Here is a 22444-nt window from a genome sequence, read left to right on the forward strand (position 1 = left end):
CTAGTTCAGGCATAGGCAAGTTCGGTCCTAGAGAGCCGCAGTCCTGCAGAGTTTAGCTCCAACCCTGAAAACAAAACTCACCTGCCTATAGCCTTAGTATTCCTGAAGACATTGATTAACTTGTTCAGGTGTTTGATTAGGGTTGGAGCTGAACTCTGCAGGACTGCGGCTCTATAGGACCGAACTTGCCTACCCCTGAGCTAAACAATCAGCTGCAGTCTTGCGCACACATGCTTCACGTGTTACAACCCGTTGAATCGTAACGTATTAGATCAGGGCTGTCCAAACTCGGTCCTGGAGGGCCGGTGTCCTGCAGAGTTTAGCTCCAACTCGACTTGGGCCGGCCTTCGGTAATGCGATATTAAACACACCTGAACCAGCTAATCAAGCTCTTACTAGGCATAGAAACTTCCAGTCAGGTGTGTTGAGGCAAGTTGGAGCTAAACTCTGCAGGACACCGGCCCTCCAGGACCGAGTTTGGACAGCCCTGTATTAGATACTATGAGGTGAACACAAAACACTACGACCAAAGCCGACAGAAGAATAACGAATGAAAGAAATCTAAATTTTCAGTCAATGAGTTATCTCACCTGCCTGTTTGACTTGACCTCCACAAATGCGTCACGCGCCTCCTGCTGTTCGTCCGGGAAATCGGTCCGTGCTAAACGCGCGTGCGTATTCCTGTTCCGCTTAGAGCGAGCGTTCAACCTCACAAGTGCGACAGTCTAGCAGTCTATTATATTACATATCATTAATTCCATTGTTTTGAAAGAATAGATGTCTTCCACTTGGTCATAAAACTGTCCAGCTACAAACTGTCTTATTTGTTAGTCAGACCTACATAAATAATCTTTACTGCAGTAATTTTATTACGCAATATTTTGTCAGAAATATTCTGTACAAAATTAATTAGAAATTCATTATCCAAAAGATGTAATATGATGGAAAGTGTAGTTTTAATTTTGTGTAATAAGAGCAACTATATGATTGATTTTTGGAAACCTTTATTAAGATCTCAAAAAGAACAAACAAACAAAAACATATTCAGCCCCTTTTTTAATGCATATATAATTTTCCTTATTTTTTTCTTGACTCATATAAAAGGCCATGCTTAATGTATGGTGTAGAAGCAAGAGAAGGAAGAGAGAAGACAGAGAGTGAATGAGAGAAAGAGAGAGCGCTTACGACACAATACGCTTAGAACACAGTATAGGGACCTGTATATATTTCTACATACATACAATAAACGCAAAAAGTGCTTTATGCATAACAAAAACACGATTTGCTTTTTTTTAAACAATGAATTACAAAATCTGCAATATAAACCCCACATGAATTCAATATGAACCTCATGTAGAGACGTTGCACAGATTGAAAACTGAATCAACCTCCACTTCAGTTAGCATCAGTCAGTTCGACAACTGCATCAAGGTATTTCCAGGGAAACAGAATTTCTATGGAAATACTGTTCAGACACACATAAACACACTTTGAGTAAGAACTAGGGCCCAAAGTAATTCCTAGAGCCAAAAACGGTCAAAATACACAGGCATTTTCCTCACCATTTCAACATAAAGGTATTTATAACACATTTATGCAGACATTCATCATGACGTCACTGTTGTTACTTACTGTCTATTGGTTAGTCCAAGCTGTTTGACAATATAGGAAGAGAGTAAAAACATACAATGATTGTTCAAACATCAAGAGGGAACAGACCTTGACACTCTGAAGTGCTGAGATGTTTGACTGGCCTGTAATGGAGAAAGACATGAATATGCATTACTTCAGAGGAGATCGGGTAACTTTTTCTGCCCCCAAGTCACTGCAGTAATGGAGAAATGTACAGTTCACTCAAAGTGTTGTGTATCGTTTGTGGGGGTTTTTTTGTGAAGTGTTTGCCTGCGTTTCAGATGGCGGCATGTTATTGTTTCCCACATCAGAACAGGTTCATGAGGTTCACATCTTGTTTTTTTCGAAGAGCTGATGGTCTTCATTCCACTCGTTCACAACATAATAAAAACTGACTATGACTGAATACTGCAATATATATCCAAATGTCACCTGATGGAGCAAACTACCTTTAGAGCATTGAAAGATGAATATTTACCAGTGATGCAACTAGTAAAACAGGCTTGACTGACCTTGAAGTTACAGCCAGCCCTGTTATCCACCGTTGTGATTGACAGCACACGTCCAGTGTTTATATATGTTGGTTCTTTTTTTTTAATTTGTGGAGACATTTTCTGATGTGTGCATAATGATGCATAATGGACATGCACTCGCAGCCTCAGGTCCAGCGGCAACGTTTCCGCTGGCAGGTCTCCGGGTCTGAGGAGCAGCCCTCAGAGTCACTGCCCGAGGAGGGTCCTGGCGGGGTGTGTGTGTTCGAGTGCGTGTGCGTATGATCCAGGCTTAGCACCCATCCCAGTTCGGAGTGAAGAAGGTGTCTGAGGCCGGGCGGCAGGGGCAGGACTCTGAGGGCATCGACTCCAGACGGGAGCAGCTTGCGGAGTCGTGAGCAACACAGGTACTGTAGAGAGGTGGGAGCGGAGACCGAGCGAATCACCTTCATGCTGCTTTTGGCTGCGGTGGAACACGCCATTGGAAAAACATGCTTATTCTTCATCTCTGTAGCTGCTACACCTGCCATGCACACAACATATGGGTTAAATGTTATCAAATGAGTGTTTTAAACTGCTCCAGAGACAGCTCTGTGATTATTTAAGACTAGTTAGTGGGTCGTTTGAACTAGTTATAGCCTTGTATAATCATGTTCACCAGACACGGACAGCACATTTTTCTTATGGATATATGAACGCAAACCACAACCCCTGAACAAGGTATCTGACAAATATTCTAATAAAAACAGTAGGTGAAGTAACTATAAACTTATTACATGCATTTATGAAGACATTGCTTACAGACATTACCAAGACATTGGTTTTGTTCTCCAAGGATAACTGGAAATTTATTGAATATTTTTTTTTTTTTTACAAAAATTGAAATTTGTTGATGTGAATTACAAAAAGTGTTACTGTAGCAGAGTTGTTTTAAAGGCAGTGAATTTAAAGGTAGAGTAGGCGATTTCGGAAAGGCTAGCAATAGCAAGCTAGCTTTGAAAGCAAGATCCCACCTACCCTGCATAATCATTCTGCAAAGCCACGCCTCCTACAAAACACATGAATGCGCACAGACAGACAAGAGGCTAACCAGCGACACGATGAGAGACGGCGTTGGTGGAGTGTTGAATACAAAGCTGTCAGATTACCGGTGAGAAAACATTACAGTATATTACATGCATTTATGAAGACATTGCTTACAGAAATTACCAAGACATTGGTTTTGTTCTCCAAGGATAACTGGAAATTTATTGAATATTTTTTTTTACAAAAATTGAAATTTGTTGATGTGAATTACAAGAAGTGTTACTGTAGCAGAGTTGTTTTAAAGGCAGTGAATTTAAAGGTAGAGTAGGCGATTTCGGAAAGGCTAGCAATAGCAAGCTAGCTTTGAAAGCAAGATCCCACCTACCCTGCATAATCATTCTGCAAAGCCACGCCTCCTACAAAACACATGAATGCGCACAGACAGACAAGAGGCTAACCAGCGACACGATGAGAGACGGCGTTGGTGGAGTGTTGAATACAAAGCTGTCAGATTACCGGTGAGAAAACATTACAGTAAAAAACGCATAATATTACAATAATAACACCTCCCATTCTCGCTCAGTCTGCAATAGAGTAATGAAACGTGCTGATGACGTATCATGTCTGCATGAACAAGGTGCACGGAGGTATGTAAATACATACATTGACAGGCAGGCAGGACAGCCTACCGTAATCTTCAGACCAAAGAATTTGATTGGACAAACATTTTATGGTCCTATGCCTTCCACAGACGATATACATGTACATACATATAAATACATTTAGACCACTTAACTTAGTGATTGCTATCAGGATGTGTTGATGTGAAGAGACTTTCAACCAGCATAACAAAAAATGTTTTTGAACCAAATCACCTACCCTGCCTTTAAAGAAGTAATACATAGCAAACGTAGCTAGACAGGAACATAGATCCTGTTTAATGAATGTAACTATCTTAAATATACTCATTCTAATTCTAACAATAATTAAAATACACACACACACACACAAACATAACTGCTCAATAATAAGAAAAATAATACAATAATAATAACAACAACAACAACACTGTTCCTTACTGTTAATAACTAAACTGTAATGTTAAAAACATGTTTGTCTAGTTACTAAAAACAGCTTTGACATTTTTCTGTTGACAGATTTCTTAAAAACATTCCTTTTAGAAGAACGTAACTGTCCATATGTTATCGTTCACTTCCTAGAGAAAAACGGACTCTTAAAAATGTGTATTATGTTTCAAAAACAAGACAGATAAGATGAAAGGAGTTTGTCATCTTACCAATGCACTTGCGGTTTTTGTAGAAGGTGAGGGTGCCGTGCCAAGTGTCCAAGTGAACACCAATAATGGAACCCTGTCCAAAACGTGACGAAAAGCTCACTTTATCACCGTTATGATGTAACAGACCTGAGAAAAACACAAGCATACATTATATTACAAAAGAGTCCTTATGCACCACGCTTTCATGTAAAGTATAGGTGTTTGTGAACATTGCGCACCGAACCCGTTTTACCTGTATATGATAAACCCCAGCTGTCTTCATCTTTACCCAGCAGGCTGCAGAATGTGTGTCTATATTTGTCCAGATTCACATCTGATGTGCCAATACCAACCATCTACATAAACACACACAGAGAACTCAACCGTAAAGTTTAAACGAGCCCACAGTCTTCAGTGTCACATGATCCTTCAGAAATCATTCTAATATGCTGCTTTGCTGCTCAAGAAACATTTCTTGTCATTATCAGTTGAAAACAGTTCAGTGCTGCTTTTGAACTGCTGTGTACATTTTCAAGACGTATGCAAAACTACTCATTGCAATGTGGCTCACATCTTGGAAAACTCAACTGATTCAGCAAGTTTCATCCTTACTAGCTGTATGCTGACAGTTATGCTTCAGTCTGCTGAATCAGCTATGCTGCTAAATTTTTCTAAGTTTAACATCAGCCCTTTTCAGATAAAATGTCCAAAATAAGCAGACTGCCCCCTATTCACAAAAACCATACTGAATATCACTAACACATAAAACATGCATACAGACACTCATTTGCACTTTTGTTCCTCACCATGTCTGTGCCGTAGACAGGGGAAGTCATTTTAATCTCCCAGAAGTGTTGTCCCTCTGAGAGTTCTTTGGAGCCGCGAATGGCTGCCGTTCCACAGCTATACTCAGAGTGGAAGCTCACTTTCCTGTTCTCACAGCTCAGCAGCGTTGCAGACGACCGGCTGCCCTCATCCCACACCCAGTCAAAATCTGACAAACAAGTAAACAGCCAATAAGAGAATAAGTTTAGTCACAATAAGCATGATCATGGTAAAACAAATGTATTAATGTTGCATGTGGCACCACCTTGGTCATCCTCTCCACAGTGGCAGTCTCGCAAGTGTGTGTAACCACGGAGCCGTGGGTTACAGCTGAGCTCCATCTGTGAATCACAGCTGCAGTATGACTCTCCGGTTACAGGCACTGCACTCGGAACCGCCGGAACAATGGCTGGATACTCGGCTTCAGAATCAGAGTCACTGTACTGCAAGACACATGCATGCAAATTCAGATCTGGCATAGTTTCAGTCTTCTTTTGTCTGTCATTTATGCTTTTTTGAACTGAAACGACTCTTATGATGTTCAGCACTTCAGACAAAAGGCCTTGTCACACTAAAAATTAAAGGAATAGTTTGTCTAAAAATTAAAATCTGCAGAGACCTTAATCACCCTCAGGCCATCCAAGATGTAGCTGAATTTGTTTCTTTATCCGAACAGATTTGGAGAAATTTAGCATTACATCACTTGAATCCTCTGGAATGAACGGGTGCTGTCAGAATGAGAGTCCAAACAGCTGATAAAAACATCACAATAATTCACACGACTCCAGTCCATCAATTAATGTCTTGTGAATGTTCTTATCTGAATCAGTAAAGAAATATGCACAGATCAAGTACCATTTACAAGAGAAAACAGTCCAAAGCAGTTCTAAACAAATGTTAGTGGATTTTGATGTGAGGGGACAACAGGGGATGGATATTTTCCAGTGTTGGGGAGTAGCTAGCTACAAGTAGCGATGCTACTAGCTTAACTACATTTTTCAGTAGCTTTACAGTAGCGACGCTACTTTTAAAACAGTGTAGCTTTTCCTGAAGCTAACTACTTTTTCCAGCAAGTAGCGCGACCAAACGCTACATTCCGTTTTGCGTTCTGACGAGTCACGAGCCAGCATCTTCTTCTGACGAGATCACAAACTAAATTTGTTTATTACCGCCATCTGTTGTGATATCACGCATCGCACGGCTTTACAGTCTTTCCACCGACAAGAGATCGTCTGATGCTATTGCAAAGGATGTACAGGAGTGGATATTTCACATGAATTAACTGTAATTTACGCAAAACAAAGATTAAAATGCGGTCTACGTCGAAGACCTAAAGCACATACAGGATTTTTTAAAAACGGATTATTTTTTATTCTTTATTGCACTTTAGATCAAATGTCTATTTTACAATGATGAACGGTCATAATATAATCTGTCCCCCCACAGTTTTGTAATGAACACTAATCGAACAGAAAATAAAATCGCGATATAGTAGTGTGCTTATCATTTGGCAAAGGATGGTTGCGGCGGGATTCACGCAAAGTGCAGTGTTCACGTGCGCAGCTGATGATTGACGTCTCCTCCATTCACATCCAGTAAATACCGCATGAGCTGTGAGTTTAACCTGCTTATTTTATGACTCCTCCGTATCCAGTTTAAGTTGCATAAATTTTGTTCTTACATTTGTGTTACGTTTGTAGCAATATAATAATATAACTAAAATAACTACAGTATTTTATTATTGTGTGTATCGAATAGTTCAAAATCAAATGATTGGGACACCTTTTGTCATTGAAATGGCTTGGAAAAGTGTCCCAATCCACCTGAATTCACCCTACTCTTTGAAATCATGATTGCATTACAGTATGTTGTTTTAAACCCCAAATATTGTACTTATAACTTCATTATATTTTACTTATAACTTCATTATAATTCTTAATTAATAATTATGTAGTTATTTGTAATGTTAATTGTAAAAAAAAAAAAGAATAATAATAATAAAAAATTTGAAAGTAGTTTCAATGAAGCTAGCTACTTTTTGACAGTAACTTGTAGTGTAGCTAGCTACTTTTTCAAAAGGGTAGCTTGATTAATTTATGAGTAGCTTGTAGCTGGTCAAGCTACAGTTTCAGAGTAGCTTCCCCAACACTGATATTTTCACTGGAGGAATCATTATTATGGACATTTTTGGCAAGAGGAAATGGTTTAAAATGATAACTCCTTAATATTGGATTTGCTTCTTATAAACATGCAGCTTTTCACTTCACAAGACATTAATTTATAGACTGGAGTTGTATGGATTATTGTAATGTTTTTATCAGCCGTTTGGACTCTCATTCTGACGGCACCCATTCACTGCAGAGGATCCATTGGAGAGCAAGTGATGTAATGCTAAGTTTCTCCAAATCTGTTCTGATGAAAAAAACGAAATCATCTACATTTTGGATGGCATGAGGGTGAGTAAATTTTCAGCAAATTTTCATATTTGGAATTATGCCACATCTACACACCCACCTGCTGGCGATCATAACCCCACTCCTCATTCTCAGAGGCAAGCACCAACGCTCTTGCATCTGCATCCCGTCGGATTCCACTCCACACGTACCTCCACGCCCTGCTGTTTCTGCTCCGCCTTGACATGCCAACCAGGAGCCTTCACACCTGTCAATCACAGAAAGAACAGTTGCTTGTTATAAAGCATGAACAGAGAGAGCAGGCAGTCATACTGAAACACACTGCAAACACATTGTCAGGTCAAATTTATTTGTACAGCGCTTTTCACAATACACATTGTTTCAAAGCAGCTTTACAGAAATATGATAAACAGACAGACATATGATAACTCTGTTACTTCAGAGATCTTCCAGTAATAAATAACCATTAAAAATGACGTTTAAGTAACTGTGTGTTATATATAGAGTACCAAAATATTAGTTTGTCAGAAGCCATAAACTTTTTGTGTCCCTACCACATGTGTTCCCCATTAATGCTTCAAACAATTTATAAAATGACAAACGGATTATTTTATGCGCGTTTTATTGTAATCACGTTGCGCGTGAGGTGCGCTCGTGAAGGTAAGCTTCCACTGCAGTATTTCTCGCGCGAGATGTAAACACTAGTTGGCAACATGCTCAGTTTAATTGCCAGTGACATATGCATTCAGTCATTTCATTCCGGAAAATAACATAACATGTTCTCTTTGCTAGGCCTCGCAGAAATTGGTCAGCGAGAGCGAGGTACCTTGCAAGTCTGTAGAAACGAAGGCTTATTCGCTTATAGGAGAACAGATCGCCTGCAATCATGCTAATACTACCGAATACTATTTGGATTTCAATATTATCCCAGCCCGTACAATAATAATTTTAAGACAGGCTTCAACATATATAACGTACATGATCTTGGCGCAAACTGAGGATCGCGGACTTAGCATGAGCTACATCCTGCCTGCTGCATTGACTAGGATAAGCGCAAGCAAACATACCTGTCTTTCAGGGATACCACTGCGATCGTTGGAGTCTCGTATACCTAAAGATGTTAGTATGACACTGTAATGTATGTATCTGTAAAAGCAATCGGATTCTGTCCACCAGCTAACTGTCACACTCTCCTGTGACCTACTTTCACGACAGACGTAAACAATGCTTTAACATGTCCCGTCTCTTCAGTCCAAACTCCATTGGTCAAAAATTCCGAGTAGGCGGGGTTTATTTTCTAGCTCGCGTAACTACAGGTCTAAACGGCTGTCACTTAAATGTCAAACTCGTCCCAAGACTGAAGGCTAAACCCCTTCACGTTCACGCTTCCCCATCCAGGCAAGTGCAGCGACAGTACATTGAGGCAGATGTTAATTTGTCATTATTAATTATTAACTAGATTACTTGTCTGTTTCAATTAGACAAACGTACAACTTTTTGCTGTATTCTTCATGTTCAGGTATAGTAATCTTCAACCGAACAGTTTAACAGACTATTTCAGAATATTCTGCTACATGTTTCAGAACAATGTTATCTTCAACAGTCTGTCAATTTTGTTTGCTTATGCTTATAAAAGTTAGACCCTAATTTTGTTCATAAATCTTGATTAGGCATTTTGTTGACGTAATACACACCTGTCATGCCTGTCCGGGTTTAGCTTACAATCAAAATAAATAAATAATAGTTTATTTATTTGTTTTCTTTATTTGTTTGTTTGTATTAAGAAAATGAAATCAATTTTTGGACCATCAAGCTTCTAGTCTTTTTCTGATTATTATTTGTATATGACCATTTTCTCAAAAGGAAAGTACATGTTCATTGCTGTAATGCAAAAAAAACAACAACAAAAAAACATGATTTATATCTGTATAGACAAAACAAATAATGGAAATTATATAAAATAAAAAGTATGTCATGTAAAAATGTAAAATAAAAAATAAAAATTCCGTGCCCATAACGAGACTTTTTTGTGCTTAATTGTCATTAAAATGTCACTCTGCAAAAATTATTCTAAAATAGACCTTATAGTGTGTGTGTGTGTGTGAATATATATATATATATATATATATATATAAAAGCAAAAATCTCGTTTTGTTTCTCAGACCTTAGACTTTATAGAATAAAATATCTTATAGAAATATTTTAAGCAAAATATTTCTCGTTTTTTTTTTTTCTTGTAAAACTTTCTTGACAGGCTTTGTGACATTCACTCCTAATCACAGTAGGCTATGAAGTTTTACTGTTATAATCATATTTCTTCATTTGTACAAAGAATTAGATAGAAATGGTCTTTTACTATTGCTGATGTGTAATATAACTAGTACTGTCACTTTTTATTGAAGAGATGGGACAGTTACACGGTTTCTGGCGATGATGTGCGGTAAGAGGTCTGGAAAATGAAGCAGTGCAGCTCTATAGCGCCCCCTTTGCTCCTGTGGAAGCGTGACGACGCGGAGCGTGATGAAGTTTGGTTGAGGCTGCAATGCAGTGATTCTGACAACCAGATGGCAGGCAACCTGTGAATTAATTCCTCATGTCCCTCAGTCTATTCGACTCTCATGATTATTAAATGTATGGTTGCAGTTTCTGAATATATTTTAATGAAACACTCCTCAGATGTCATCTGTTCACCAGTGATAGATGAATTATCATACTTGGAATTCATAATAGGTTGTCATTTGTGAAAATAAAGTTGAAAGACAGGATATGTTACAGTCCAAGGATTGGCCTGTACTTTGAACATCTGCAGTATGTTTCCATCATCACATCACGTGTGTGTTTGAATAAGAAGGAAACTGAAATTAGGGTGAGGAAGTTTTATTCGGAAACTGGACAAGCTGCGCTGGTGTTCACCCATGAATGGAACCAGAAACAGTATCAACTACAGGTAAAACGCTACATGTCTGAAGAATGTCACGTTATGAGTTAAAACACAGACTCGCTCACAGACACACATGTGCATCGATTCGTTTCACGCACACTTAGCAAACTTGCACATCAATACCTTGATTAAGACAACGGTCTCCATGGTAATCAATGATTACATACCCAAAGAAACTCCACAAATTTCCCACAGTGCAATTCACCTACCTATACAGATATATATATATATATATATATATGTATAAATTTCTGATACACACACGCTCATGTAATGTACTTACATAATCATAATTTTTAATAAAGGCTTTGATCCATTTAACTGTTTAATGAACATCTCAATCTTCATAAATAATCAGCAAAAACAGAAAAAAAAGTTAATAATCCATCTTTTTTTACATTTAGGCCCTCAACATCAGTGTTTCAATTTGAATGGTCCCAAAAGTAAGAAAACAAAACGATGGTTGATTTGTTCTTCAAATGAGAATAAAATTGACAAAGAAGAATGACAAGTGTAGCATAGGAGAAAGAGGGCATCTATTTAAACACACACACACACAGGACGAGAGCAATAGCTACACAGCGCATTTACAGGGGGAACGCACATCAGGCTACTATACACAGAGAGGAAGTTCAATCACACATTCACCTGCAAACAGCACACTCACGATACATGCATGCACGCAAAAATTCCTCTCTCATCGTTTCGGGTGGTGAAGTTACTCAATGTGTATCATTTTGAGGATGTTTGTATTGGTGTTTGTGTGTGTGTTTGATGGTTGTTCATGTTTAAGAGATGATAAGAGCAATTAACCCTTGGTGGACAGGATAAGAGCGACAATTAGCCCGTAGAGCCCCAGAACCTCAGCGAAAATGAGGATAAGGATCATCCCCACGAACAGGCGAGGCTGCTGGGCTGTGCCTCTCACTCCTGCATCACCCACGATACCAATGGCGAAGCCAGCTGCAAGACCACTCAGACCGACGCTCAGCCCGGCACCAAGGTGCAAGAAACTCCTAAAGAGAGAGATAAACACAGAGAATTGAAATTTATATGTTTTTTTTTTTTTGGAACAACATTTTTTACATTATGAAGACAATATAACGTAGACAGAATTTGGGGTTTTCTCATTACTATCTAATAAAATATATAAACAATAATTACATAAAATAACATTAACAACAACAATAATTTACAAAAAGAACAATACAGTTACACCTCTATGTACAGATACAGTAACAGAGTCTATATATTCTCATATAAAGTTGTATATGTTTATCTTTTTTAATGAACAAAAATACTGTTAACATTTTTTTTTATAGCTGTTATAAAAAAAATGTAGACTGTAATCAGAATTCTTTCGTTACAACAAAGAAATATATATAAATGCTATTAATAACAAAAATAAATATATAACCTTTACACCAAGTGTAAACACACACACGTTTACTTAGCTATCTAAATGGGTACATAACAGACTTCTATTGTTTTTATATACAGATAGTTATACACTTTTTAACCAAAACCCACCCCTACCCCTCACAGAAAACTTTCTGCATTTTTACAATTTAAAAAAAAACTTTTTTTACTTTATTTTTATACCAGTTTTACAAATGAGGACGTCCCCAAATGGAGGTTTTTGGCAAAAAAAGCGGACATCGTGATTCCCAAATGAAGTGTACTACGGAAACCCTAAAGGGAATAAATAGCCTACAAGATGGGAAGATAAAAAAAGAATATTTCAATACGAGAGAGAGAGGAGGAAGGGAAAAAGAGAGCTGCGCACAATCCGTAGCACACAATACAACATATACAATATATACCAATGCAAATAAATACAAATAATAACTTACGTCGAAGGACGTAACAATATCGTTGGGTAAGTATAGGCGACTGTATATAAATTGCAGGCATCAGGGAGCCGCTATTGAAACCGCTTTCGATTGCGCGCTCTCATTTTACTTTCACTTTCAAGATTTCACTTTTTATCTGCATTAGCGCTGTTTTGAACTTACTGATTGAATTCGCTTACTTGGACTTTTCAGGAGTTTACCGGTTTAAAATGATGTGTTGATGTGATGTGTCGTTATAATGTACTGATTCAAATTAGTAATCAATAATTAATTATTATTCTACTACTCTGCGCGCCCCACACATTATGAGCACGTTTACATGCACACCAGTAAGCTGATAACTCACAAATATCAGCTTATTAAAATAACCAGTTTTACCCGTTTACATGCACATCAGTAACCTGACAACGCAAGTAAGCTGCGTTTACATGACTTCATTAATAAATCAGGTTATTTCCCTGTAGTGACATCAAAATATAATCATAGTGCGTTTTTGGCTTATTAAGCATAATCGGCTTAAGAACGTGCATGTAAACACGCTCATTGACAACCCGAGGTAGACTGACTCCGCTTGCATTCGTTCACTTGATTTTTTCGAGATGAGAGGTGACCCGTCCTGGGTAGTGTGATTTATATAGTGTCATTTCTAATCACCCAGACACTGACGCTTTAGTCTCGCGTAGCCAGACCTTCAGACTGACGACTGAAGGTCTGGAATCCATGGTAGTGTCTGTTCTTTTACTGAACTAAATGATTTTTATTACTATAAAAAAATCAAAACGACGGTGGGGGTCGATGACGCGGTGGGAAAGTGACGTAACCGGTGTTGCGGCTTAACACCGGTATCACCGTCAGCACCGTCTATCGCGGCAAGCCTAGCATTACGGCATCATTGTTTCCAGGCGGAACATTAAAGAATGTGACACACACGTCTCCCGGAAATCCTGTATAATTCAACCAATCTGATGACGACTTCGAAACTCCTGAAGTGTTTCCACTTTTATGTGCCATATGCATCAGACGTTTAGCCAACGGTCCGTGGGCGTGATGTCTGAGGCTGAGACTACTGACGCTTTGACTGAGTACCGGCAGCATGTCAGAAATGCCGGTACACACGAAAAAGTGCCAGTACACTAAAGACTAAAATACAAAAGAGCCCACATTGAGAACTGTATATATATATATATGTGAACCTGGACCACAAAACCAGTCATAAGGGTCAATTTTTTGAAAACTGAATAAATAAGCTTTCCATTGCTGTATGGTTTGTAAGGATAGGACAATATTTGACTGATACAACTATTTGAAAATCTGGAATCTGAGGGTGCAAAAAAAAAATCAAAATACTGAGAAAATCGCCTTTAAAGTTGTCCAAATGAAGTTCTTAGCAATGCATATTACTAATCAAAAATTAAGTTTTAATATATTTACGGTAGGAAATTTACAAAATATCTTCATGGAACATGATCTTTACTTAATATCCTAATGATTTTTGGCATAAAAGAAAAATCGATAATTTTGACCCATACAATGTTTTTTTGGCTATTGCTAAAAATATACCCAAGCGACTTAAGGCTGGTTTTGTGGTCCAGGGTCACATATCTATATATACTCACTATCAATTCTAATAATGTTATATCTTTTCTTATAGCAAAGACAATATAATGTAGAAAGTAATTTGGATTTTTCAATTATAACCAAGAGAATATAATAATAATAATAATATTAAACAATACCAAATACGTAAAGATAAATTAAAAGTCTCTTTAATTGTTTATATACTCTTAACTATCCATCTCTTCTAATATATTGTTATATCTTTTTTGTACCAATATATTTTATTTGTTAAACATTATGAAGTCAATAAAATGTAGTCATTAAGACCTTTCCATTTAAAAAAAAAAGAAAAAGAAAAACAAAAGGTAATTTTAAAAACGAACAAAACCCTTTCACCTCCATGTACAGATACAGTAAGAGCCTCTTTAATTGTTTATATACTCTCGCAACCTATAAATTCTAATATAGTGTTATATCTAGATTATTCTTATCATATCAAACAGATATTATAGGCAGTTGTTTGAATAACATTACTCAGCCACCAATAAAATGTGTGCTATTTTTTTTTGTTTCTGAGGAAGCTGAGAGTGACTTGTAGGAAAATCCTAAGCAGACAAGACACAAGTGAAGTGTGTGACTCACTTGTAGAGTGTGACATTCTCAGAGATGTTGTTGGCAATAAGTACAGCCACCACCAGGCCGTAGATGGCAATGATACCCGCCATGACCACGGGAATGATGGACTTCATGATCAGCTCCGGTCGCATCACTGACATGGCAGCAATGCCTGTGCCACTCTTGGCCGTCCCATATGCAGCACCCAATGCTAAAAAGAGAGAAAATGGCAATTAACATGTGCAAAGAGACAAAGAGAGTAATGGGCTAAAGTTGAATGACTACAGGACAAGGCACACGTAAATACCCAACTAATGAACATCATTCTAACACGTATGTCTTAAATATCAACCCCCCAAATACAAACCAGCTGTTCCAGGAATACTTTGTAACCATTTTAAGCTGAGACACTATAGGCAAAACTGTAGTTTTTTCATGCACTGGTCAATTTTGAGCAATTTCGCTTCCATAACTTGTTTTCTTTCAGACTAGTGGAAAGAAAACATCCAAAGTACACATGTAAGTGTTTATTTGATCACACTTTGTCTATTTGCATCTTTAAATTTAAACTGTATTACATTTAATGGCTGTTTTCTCAAGATGAGTTTTTTTCTCCTGCACTGAAATCCCCACTTCAGTAGCACTTTCATACACCAAAATTTACACTAGTTTTATTCCTAACTATATTCTGATGGTTTTTACAGAGGGGTGTGTTTATAGGTCATTCACATGATTTTTATAGATTATTTCCTAATTTTCTTTTCCTGACTGTTGACAGTATTTTAAAAAAAAAAAAAAAAAAAAGTTTTAATATATTTACGGTAGGAAATTTACAAAATATCTTCATGGAACATGATCTTTACTTAATATCCTAATGATTTTTGGCATAAAAGAAAAATCGATAATTTTGACCCATACAATGTTTTTTTGGCTATTGCTAAAAATATACCCAAGCGACTTAAGGCTGGTTTTGTGGTCCAGGGTCACATATCTATATATACTCACTATCAATTCTAATAATGTTATATCTTTTCTTATAGCAAAGACAATATAATGTAGAAAGTAATTTGGATTTTTCAATTATAACCAAGAGAATATAATAATAATAATAATATTAAACAATACCAAATACGTAAAGATAAATTAAAAGTCTCTTTAATTGTTTATATACTCTTAACTATCCATCTCTTCTAATATATTGTTATATCTTTTTTGTACCAATATATTTTATTTGTTAAACATTATGAAGTCAATAAAATGTAGTCATTAAGACCTTTCCATTTAAAAAAAAAAGAAAAAGAAAAACAAAAGGTAATTTTAAAAACGAACAAAACCCTTTCACCTCCATGTACAGATACAGTAAGAGCCTCTTTAATTGTTTATATACTCTCGCAACCTATAAATTCTAATATAGTGTTATATCTAGATTATTCTTATCATATCAAACAGATATTATAGGCAGTTGTTTGAATAACATTACTCAGCCACCAATAAAATGTGTGCTATTTTTTTTTGTTTCTGAGGAAGCTGAGAGTGACTTGTAGGAAAATCCTAAGCAGACAAGACACAAGTGAAGTGTGTGACTCACTTGTAGAGTGTGACATTCTCAGAGATGTTGTTGGCAATAAGTACAGCCACCACCAGGCCGTAGATGGCAATGATACCCGCCATGACCACGGGAATGATGGACTTCATGATCAGCTCCGGACGCATCACCGACATGGCAGCAATGCCTGTGCCACTCTTGGCCGTCCCATATGCAGCACCCAATGCTAAAAAGAGAGAAAATGGCAATTAACATGTGCAAAGAGACAAAGAGAGTAATGGGCTAAAGTTGAATGACTACAGGACAAGGCACACGTAAATACCCAACTAATGAACATCATTCTAACACGTATGTCTTAAATATCAACCCCCCAAATACAAACCAGCTGTTCCAGGAATACTTTGTAACCATTTTAAGCTGAGACACTATAGGCAAAACTGTAGTTTTTTCATGCACTGGTCAATTTTGAGCAATTTCGCTTCCATAACTTGTTTTCTTTCAGACTAGTGGAAAGAAAACATCCAAAGTACACATGTAAGTGTTTATTTGATCACACTTTGTCTATTTGCATCTTTAAATTTAAACTGTATTACATTTAATGGCTGTTTTCTCAAGATGAGTTTTTTTCTCCTGCACTGAAATCCCCACTTCAGTAGCACTTTCATACACCAAAATTTACACTAGTTTTATTCCTAACTATATTCTGATGGTTTTTACAGAGGGGTGTGTTTATAGGTCATTCACATGATTTTTATAGATTATTTCCTAATTTTCTTTTCCTGACTGTTGACAGTATTTTAAAAAAAAAAAAAAAAAAGAAAAAAAAAAGGTACATTCAAAATCCCTTCTGTAAAAACCTTTAATAATTTTGAATCTGGCTTTATCCAATGTTCAGATTTTTGTTCTGGAAATGTATTCAAATCCAGCCAATCAAACCACTGACTTCCACAGTATTTTTTACCTATTATGGAAGTCGATGTTTGGAAAATGTATTCTTTTGTGTTCAACATAAGAAAGAAACACAGACAGGTTTGGAACACTTTGAGGAGGAGTAAATGATGACAGAACTTTAATTTTGGGGTGAACGGTCCCTTTAATTAGATAATGGCTCATTTAAATATTTAAACATAACATTTCAAAAAACTTGATGTCTGCTTTACCCTATTCACCTGTGGTGTCTTGCTTTAAAGACTTTAAAAGGCAAGGTCAGCAAAGCATTGAGGCAGTGGTCAACGGCTTTCGTTCTCCGTCACATGACTACAGAAGCGAGTCCCTTTCGTTTGTAGGAAGCGAACGAGGTGTTGCGTCAAATTTATTCGGCTCTTTCCGGGACTGAGGAACATGGCACTTCAAAATGTGATAAATGCTAAGAGTAATGGCGTTTGAGTACAGACAAGTGTGCGTTTGAGTACAGACAATAAGTGTGGCTCTGAGATAAACGTGTAGCTCGTCTTTTAAAAATGGGCTGTAGCATTAGATAAGAGCAAACCTGTTTGTTAATTAAGTAATGCATTTCGCGTCGAGCTGAAAAAACTCAATGACACTTAATCAGTCAGACGACGCTACGGTTACAATCTAGACCAATATATGGAGGATATGAGATTATTAAGATGGTGATGATAACAAACAAAAAAATCGGTCGTGTTTCCAGCAATATATGCTTAGAGGACACCAAATAAACGACGTCCTTGCGCAAACATTAAAACGGGAGATTCGGCTCATCCGACACGGCAGCGTCTTAAGTTTACCACGCAGGGTTCAGTGAGCCGTAACAATTTAGGAAATAATGAAACGAAATAAATAATTTATAGACATTACGTCAACTGAGACGTCATGTGCAGTGATGGAAACCGTCGCATCCCTTCCTCTTACCAACTGTTACAGGTACACGGCTCAGCGCGCCGCGACACCACGCCGTTCACAGCCACCCGCGTCGCTTAACTCAGACTATACATTCAATAAAGCATTCAAAGTGATGGAGACTCAGTTTAAGGTTAAAATGACGCGTCTCTTACCACTGAACACCATTGCTGCTGAGGCACCCATCACTGCGAAGAAGGGAGAGTACTGGGGGCTCTCGGCGGACATTCTTCTTGCGCGTTCAGAAACCTAAAACTAAAAGGAGGAAGGCTTAAGTCTAGGAGGTTTAGGCTCTAGAGAAGCTCTGTTCTAGGTTGACAGGTTAGGATCGGAGCGCAAGAGATGGTCACGAATCCGATAGGAGCTTGATCGCCGGCGGAGAGGAAGAAAATGGCGAGACGGAGAGTGTCACATGATCAACCATGAGTGCAGGGTCCGTTTCCGCTTCTCCAGGGATGACTTATGAATGCGCAACATATTTCTTTCTAGGATTTTGTAATGACTGACTATCACGGGATCGTAGAGAGCTATTTTAGACGTTTTGGTATAATTAAATACACGTTATTAGTTTTGTGTGAGCATTGGGTGGTTTTGTCACTTGAACGACACCCCTATTTTATAGGCGTTTTGGTATATTCCATTGCCGGATTCCACTACGATCTTTGAATGCGTTCCCAGATCATAGGTATATCGACTTGTAAACCAGTTGTTTATCTGGTAGAACTTGTTTCATTCTTTTATAACCACAAGATGGTGGTCACATATTATATGAATAAGTTTAAATCTTTTATGGCATTATCCATTTCATAAAATAAGGTTGTGAAAGTGCAGGATACAACATATATTCTGTTTTAAAAAAGCTTAAAATCCAATAGACCAGTTTTCTCAGTGCATTTACTACAGCTATTTGTAGACCTCCATTAATACAATTGTAAAAAGGTTTACTGAAGCATTGAAATACCAATGAAATGTTGAAGAAACTTTATTTTGACATTGAATGTGGACGTTGTATGAGGTGTACATTGTCATGTGCTTAGTCGCATGACTCCTAGGCTTGGAGCTGGGGAGTCCAGAAGGGAAGTAACTTTATGTTACTCACTCTTGGGCACAGACTACTGTAATATTAAAACCTGTTAATTGATCTGTAATGTGTGTGTGTGTGTGTGTGTGTGTGAGAACATCCCTTTTAGTTGTGTGATTTTTGGTGTGAACCTAAATACTGAAAGTTGCACTCCATGTATTCCTTCCTCTGCATGTTGGGTGCTGATGACAGTCACCTGAGATTATACTACCTACATTTTACACAGGGGTAGTTACTATAAAACGGATAAAGGAGAGTGAATAGTAAGCGAATCATGGAAAGGAAAACATTATTTTCTTCTATTGATTAACAAAAGAGTGCAAATTCAGTATATACACTATATACTTTATATATACACTAGACCAGACAGATGCAAAATGTTTTTAGGAACTGTTTTCTGTCTGTAATACATTATTATATCTATAAAGAATAACACACCAGTTTCTTAAATATTAAAATATGTAATGCTTTAATGATATAACTAGCTGTTTGGAATTTATCTGAGTGTAATATAATAATAATGTTAATAGTAACATCAACCATGCAATAAACACATGTAATTTGACATGAAAAGAACAATTAATAAGCTTAAAACCACATTAATATAATGCATTTTATAACAACACTAGATAAATAGCCTATACCTTTCCCAGTATGTGCCAGATCTGACTGAGGAAAATATAAATCCACGTATATTTTACAAGGTGTTTTAGGATGACCCGGATGATTGAGAATGATCATGGAGGGTTAATGTACGTGGTGCCATTGGATGTCGCTGTAATTCTTCATATTTCTTTTTTTATTGTCCACGTGGCACGCTCTCATCTGGTGTCCGGTACTGCTCCCTATTGGTTATCTGTGTCCAGCACCGCTGAAAACCGACCAAATCACTTGATCGAAGTTTAAATGTCTCTCCATTTTCGTTTGTCAGTCTCGTCCGGTTATGTTAAGAGCGCGGATGGCTTGTTTGGTCGTGTTATATTTACGGATATACAATTAAATCGCGCATTTGTATTTTCTCAAAACAACTGTAGGGGGCACCCGGATTTGAACCGGGGACCTCTTGATCTGCAGTCAAATGCTCTACCACTGAGCTATACCCTCCTATCCACTCTAGAATTTTGTGCCAACTAAACTAATGTAAAAATAATTCCGTTGATGTTTGACCATCTGTTTAATACATTCATGACACATGAATGATTCTACACAAAAGGCCGTTTCATCTTCACAAAGGCTCTTTATTTTGAAAATCAGTCATTTATGAACATCCACTGACATAAAGTACATGCATTTGATAACAGTGTCAACTACACTGGGAGTTTGCAAATAGGTGTCTGCTGAAATTCTGCACAGAAGAATAGAAAAGGAAAAATAATAGCCAGACAGCCGTAGATCTTAGGGTTTTGTGGTGCTGTTTCAGCCATGGCCTGTACCTTTAAGAAAAATATATTTGAATAGGTTCTTCTGAATAAAATGGGAAGAAAATAATAGTGAGGTGTAGGTAGATGAGAAGGAAGAGCCAAGTCTCATCTTGTAAGTGTGTCCTGCGTCCTCCTGCAGTGAATTCACGTTACAGCTGTTCCTCATCTCATGTTCCCACAAACAGAGCTTCTTCCTGTACGGTGTAACAACATACAGTGCAAATATGAGCACAAGAACGGGACAGGGGGCACTTTCATCTGTGGTCACGCATAGAAAGAGGCCTAGTAATATTCTCAACATAATATATTGTGCTATTTTTCGCAGCGGGCCTGCATCCAGCTACATTTTGAAAGAATAGGCTTAATTATTCATTTGTATTTTAACATTATTTAACCATAACCAAAACCTTACTATATTTCGGTCTGCAATTCCACAATCATCAAGGACAGGCAACATTAACAGCACAAAGAATGCTATTTTTCCTCGATAAAATACAATTAGCAAAAAATCCATCGCCAACCTTTGAAGCTCAAATCCCTCCCGAGGACGTGAATCACGCATCCGCTCTCACGACGGTCCATCGATGCTGCCGTGATCACAGCATGTAGATGATGTAGGACAGGAACACAAGGCCGATGATGGCGAAGAACATCAACATTAGGACGTCCAGCATGATGTTGGCAGAGCAGCCGGGTCCAAAAGATGCGGAGGACGCTCGGTCACCCTGTAGCAGCGATAACGGCTGTGTCCGCTGGACTGGACTGGCGCACTACTGTCCTCCCTTCTAGAAAGATGCAGCAAGCAATAACTGGGGCCAAGCGCTGTAAATTGGATTCTGAAAGTGCGTCCTCTTTTGTAGGGTACAAAATTGGCTTATTAGGAGCAAACCAGGCTGTACTATACGGAAAAATGAAGACAATAAAACCAGTCACATTTTATATGGGACCTATAGAATTTGAGTGCTTATCAGGGACAAAAGATTAAATTAGTTAGGCAGACAATTGCGTTCCATTTGAAAGTTGAGAGGGACGTGTCTGATTCTCAGGAGTTTTGACTCCAAATGGATGTTTAGATTCACACAATAAAAACCATGACTTGCGTGAGGGCAAGCACTGAGTTTACACAACACATACAAGGTTTTTTGACACGAGAGTCATATTTCCCCCCCATATTTTCCACATTTTAGTTCCTTTTCAACAACCCTCCTGTTTATTTTTGGATGATTTGTCATTCAATAATGACCATTACTAACAGTGAGACATTATGCTACATACTGTCATAGATTTTCCACCAAAGTGTGTAAAAGAAGAACAATCTACTCGAGCTAAATCTTGTAAGATTTATGCATTGGAATAAAAAGACAGTCAAAACAAAAGTGCACTAATAAGGATTGTAGTATTTACATGAGCTAATTTGGATATTTATGCAATCTTGGATAAATTTAGGATATTTAGATATCTTGTATCCCTTAATGTCTTGCCAAAAGGAAAACACTGCACTGCACAATTGTTTTACAAAGGTAAAAGCACATGAGAATCCATATATCATATCCATATGCTTTACAGTTTAAAAGTTTGGGGTCAGAAAGTTTGCTTTTTTTAAAGAAATTAATCGTTCTTTTTTTTTAACAAGTTTGCATTAAGTCGATCAAAAGTGACAGTAAAGACATTTATAATGTTATATTAATTGATGTTATATTATTATAATATTAAGCAGCTCAACTGCTGCGACATGATAATATATCTTGAGCACCAAATCAGCATTTTAGACTGATTTCTGAAGGATCATGTGTCACTTAAGATTTGAGTAATAATGCTGAAAATTAAAGGAATGCTGCATTAAAATCAAAGGAATACATTACATTTTAAAAAAAAAAAATATATATATATATATATATATATATAT

The 22444-nt window shown here is 37.4% G+C and overlaps 3 protein-coding genes and 1 non-coding gene across 5 annotated transcripts in view; all 4 read right to left on the minus strand.

The window, feature by feature from the left end:
* Positions 1–711, minus strand: part of LOC107745909 (nucleoside diphosphate kinase 3-like) — a 3344-nt gene extending 2633 nt beyond the window's left edge. For both annotated transcript variants that reach the window (XM_016559949.1, XM_016559955.1), the window contains exon 1: positions 591–711. The gene's annotated coding sequence lies outside the window, so the exon portion shown is untranslated. The remainder of the gene's footprint in view (positions 1–590) is intronic.
* A 282-nt stretch (positions 712–993) lies between these two features.
* Positions 994–8893, minus strand: LOC107745892 (SPRY domain-containing SOCS box protein 3-like). Its single transcript, XM_016559927.1, has 7 exons — positions 8732–8893; positions 7765–7911; positions 5516–5693; positions 5232–5419; positions 4679–4781; positions 4447–4572; positions 994–2646 (listed from the first exon to the last, which is right to left on the minus strand). The coding sequence occupies exons 2-7, from the start codon at positions 7888–7890 to the stop codon at positions 2291–2293; spliced, it is 1077 nt and encodes a 358-aa protein (XP_016415413.1). The 5' UTR covers positions 7891–7911; positions 8732–8893; the 3' UTR covers positions 994–2290.
* A 1632-nt stretch (positions 8894–10525) lies between these two features.
* On the minus strand, positions 10526–18474 carry LOC107745898 (V-type proton ATPase 16 kDa proteolipid subunit). Its single transcript, XM_016559939.1, has 3 exons — positions 18192–18474; positions 16219–16402; positions 10526–11621 (listed from the first exon to the last, which is right to left on the minus strand). Exons 1-3 carry the CDS (start codon positions 18262–18264, stop codon positions 11414–11416), a joined length of 465 nt encoding a protein of 154 aa, XP_016415425.1. The 5' UTR covers positions 18265–18474; the 3' UTR covers positions 10526–11413.
* A 1675-nt stretch (positions 18475–20149) lies between these two features.
* trnac-gca (transfer RNA cysteine (anticodon GCA)) lies at positions 20150–20221 on the minus strand. Its single transcript has one exon. It is a non-coding gene; the product is annotated as a tRNA-Cys (tRNA).
* Positions 20222–22444: the final 2223 nt, after the last annotated feature.

The sequence above is a fragment of the Sinocyclocheilus rhinocerous genome, unplaced genomic scaffold (assembly GCF_001515625.1).
Source record: "Sinocyclocheilus rhinocerous isolate Xijiao unplaced genomic scaffold, SAMN03320098_v1.1 scaffold3815, whole genome shotgun sequence".
Taxonomy (NCBI): domain Eukaryota; kingdom Metazoa; phylum Chordata; class Actinopteri; order Cypriniformes; family Cyprinidae; genus Sinocyclocheilus; species Sinocyclocheilus rhinocerous.

Excerpts from the sequence above, each read along its gene's own strand:
- LOC107745892 (XM_016559927.1), bottom strand. The coding sequence starts at position 7,890 with ATGTCAAGGCGGAGCAGAAACAGCAGGGCGTGGAGGTACGTGTGGAGT. Across the intron at positions 5,694-7,764 it reads GGGGTTATGATCGCCAGCAG|TACAGTGACTCTGATTCTGA; the intron begins GTGGGTGTGTAG and ends TGTGTCTTGCAG. Across the intron at positions 5,420-5,515 it reads CTGTGGAGAGGATGACCAAG|ATTTTGACTGGGTGTGGGAT; the intron begins GTGGTGCCACAT and ends CTTGTTTGTCAG.
- LOC107745898 (XM_016559939.1), bottom strand. The coding sequence starts at position 18,264 with ATGTCCGCCGAGAGCCCCCAGTACTCTCCCTTCTTCGCAGTGATGGGT. Across the intron at positions 16,403-18,191 it reads AGCAGCAATGGTGTTCAGTG|CATTGGGTGCTGCATATGGG; the intron begins GTAAGAGACGCG and ends CTCTCTTTTTAG. Across the intron at positions 11,622-16,218 it reads GAGAATGTCACACTCTACAA|GAGTTTCTTGCACCTTGGTG; the intron begins GTGAGTCACACA and ends CTCTCTCTTTAG.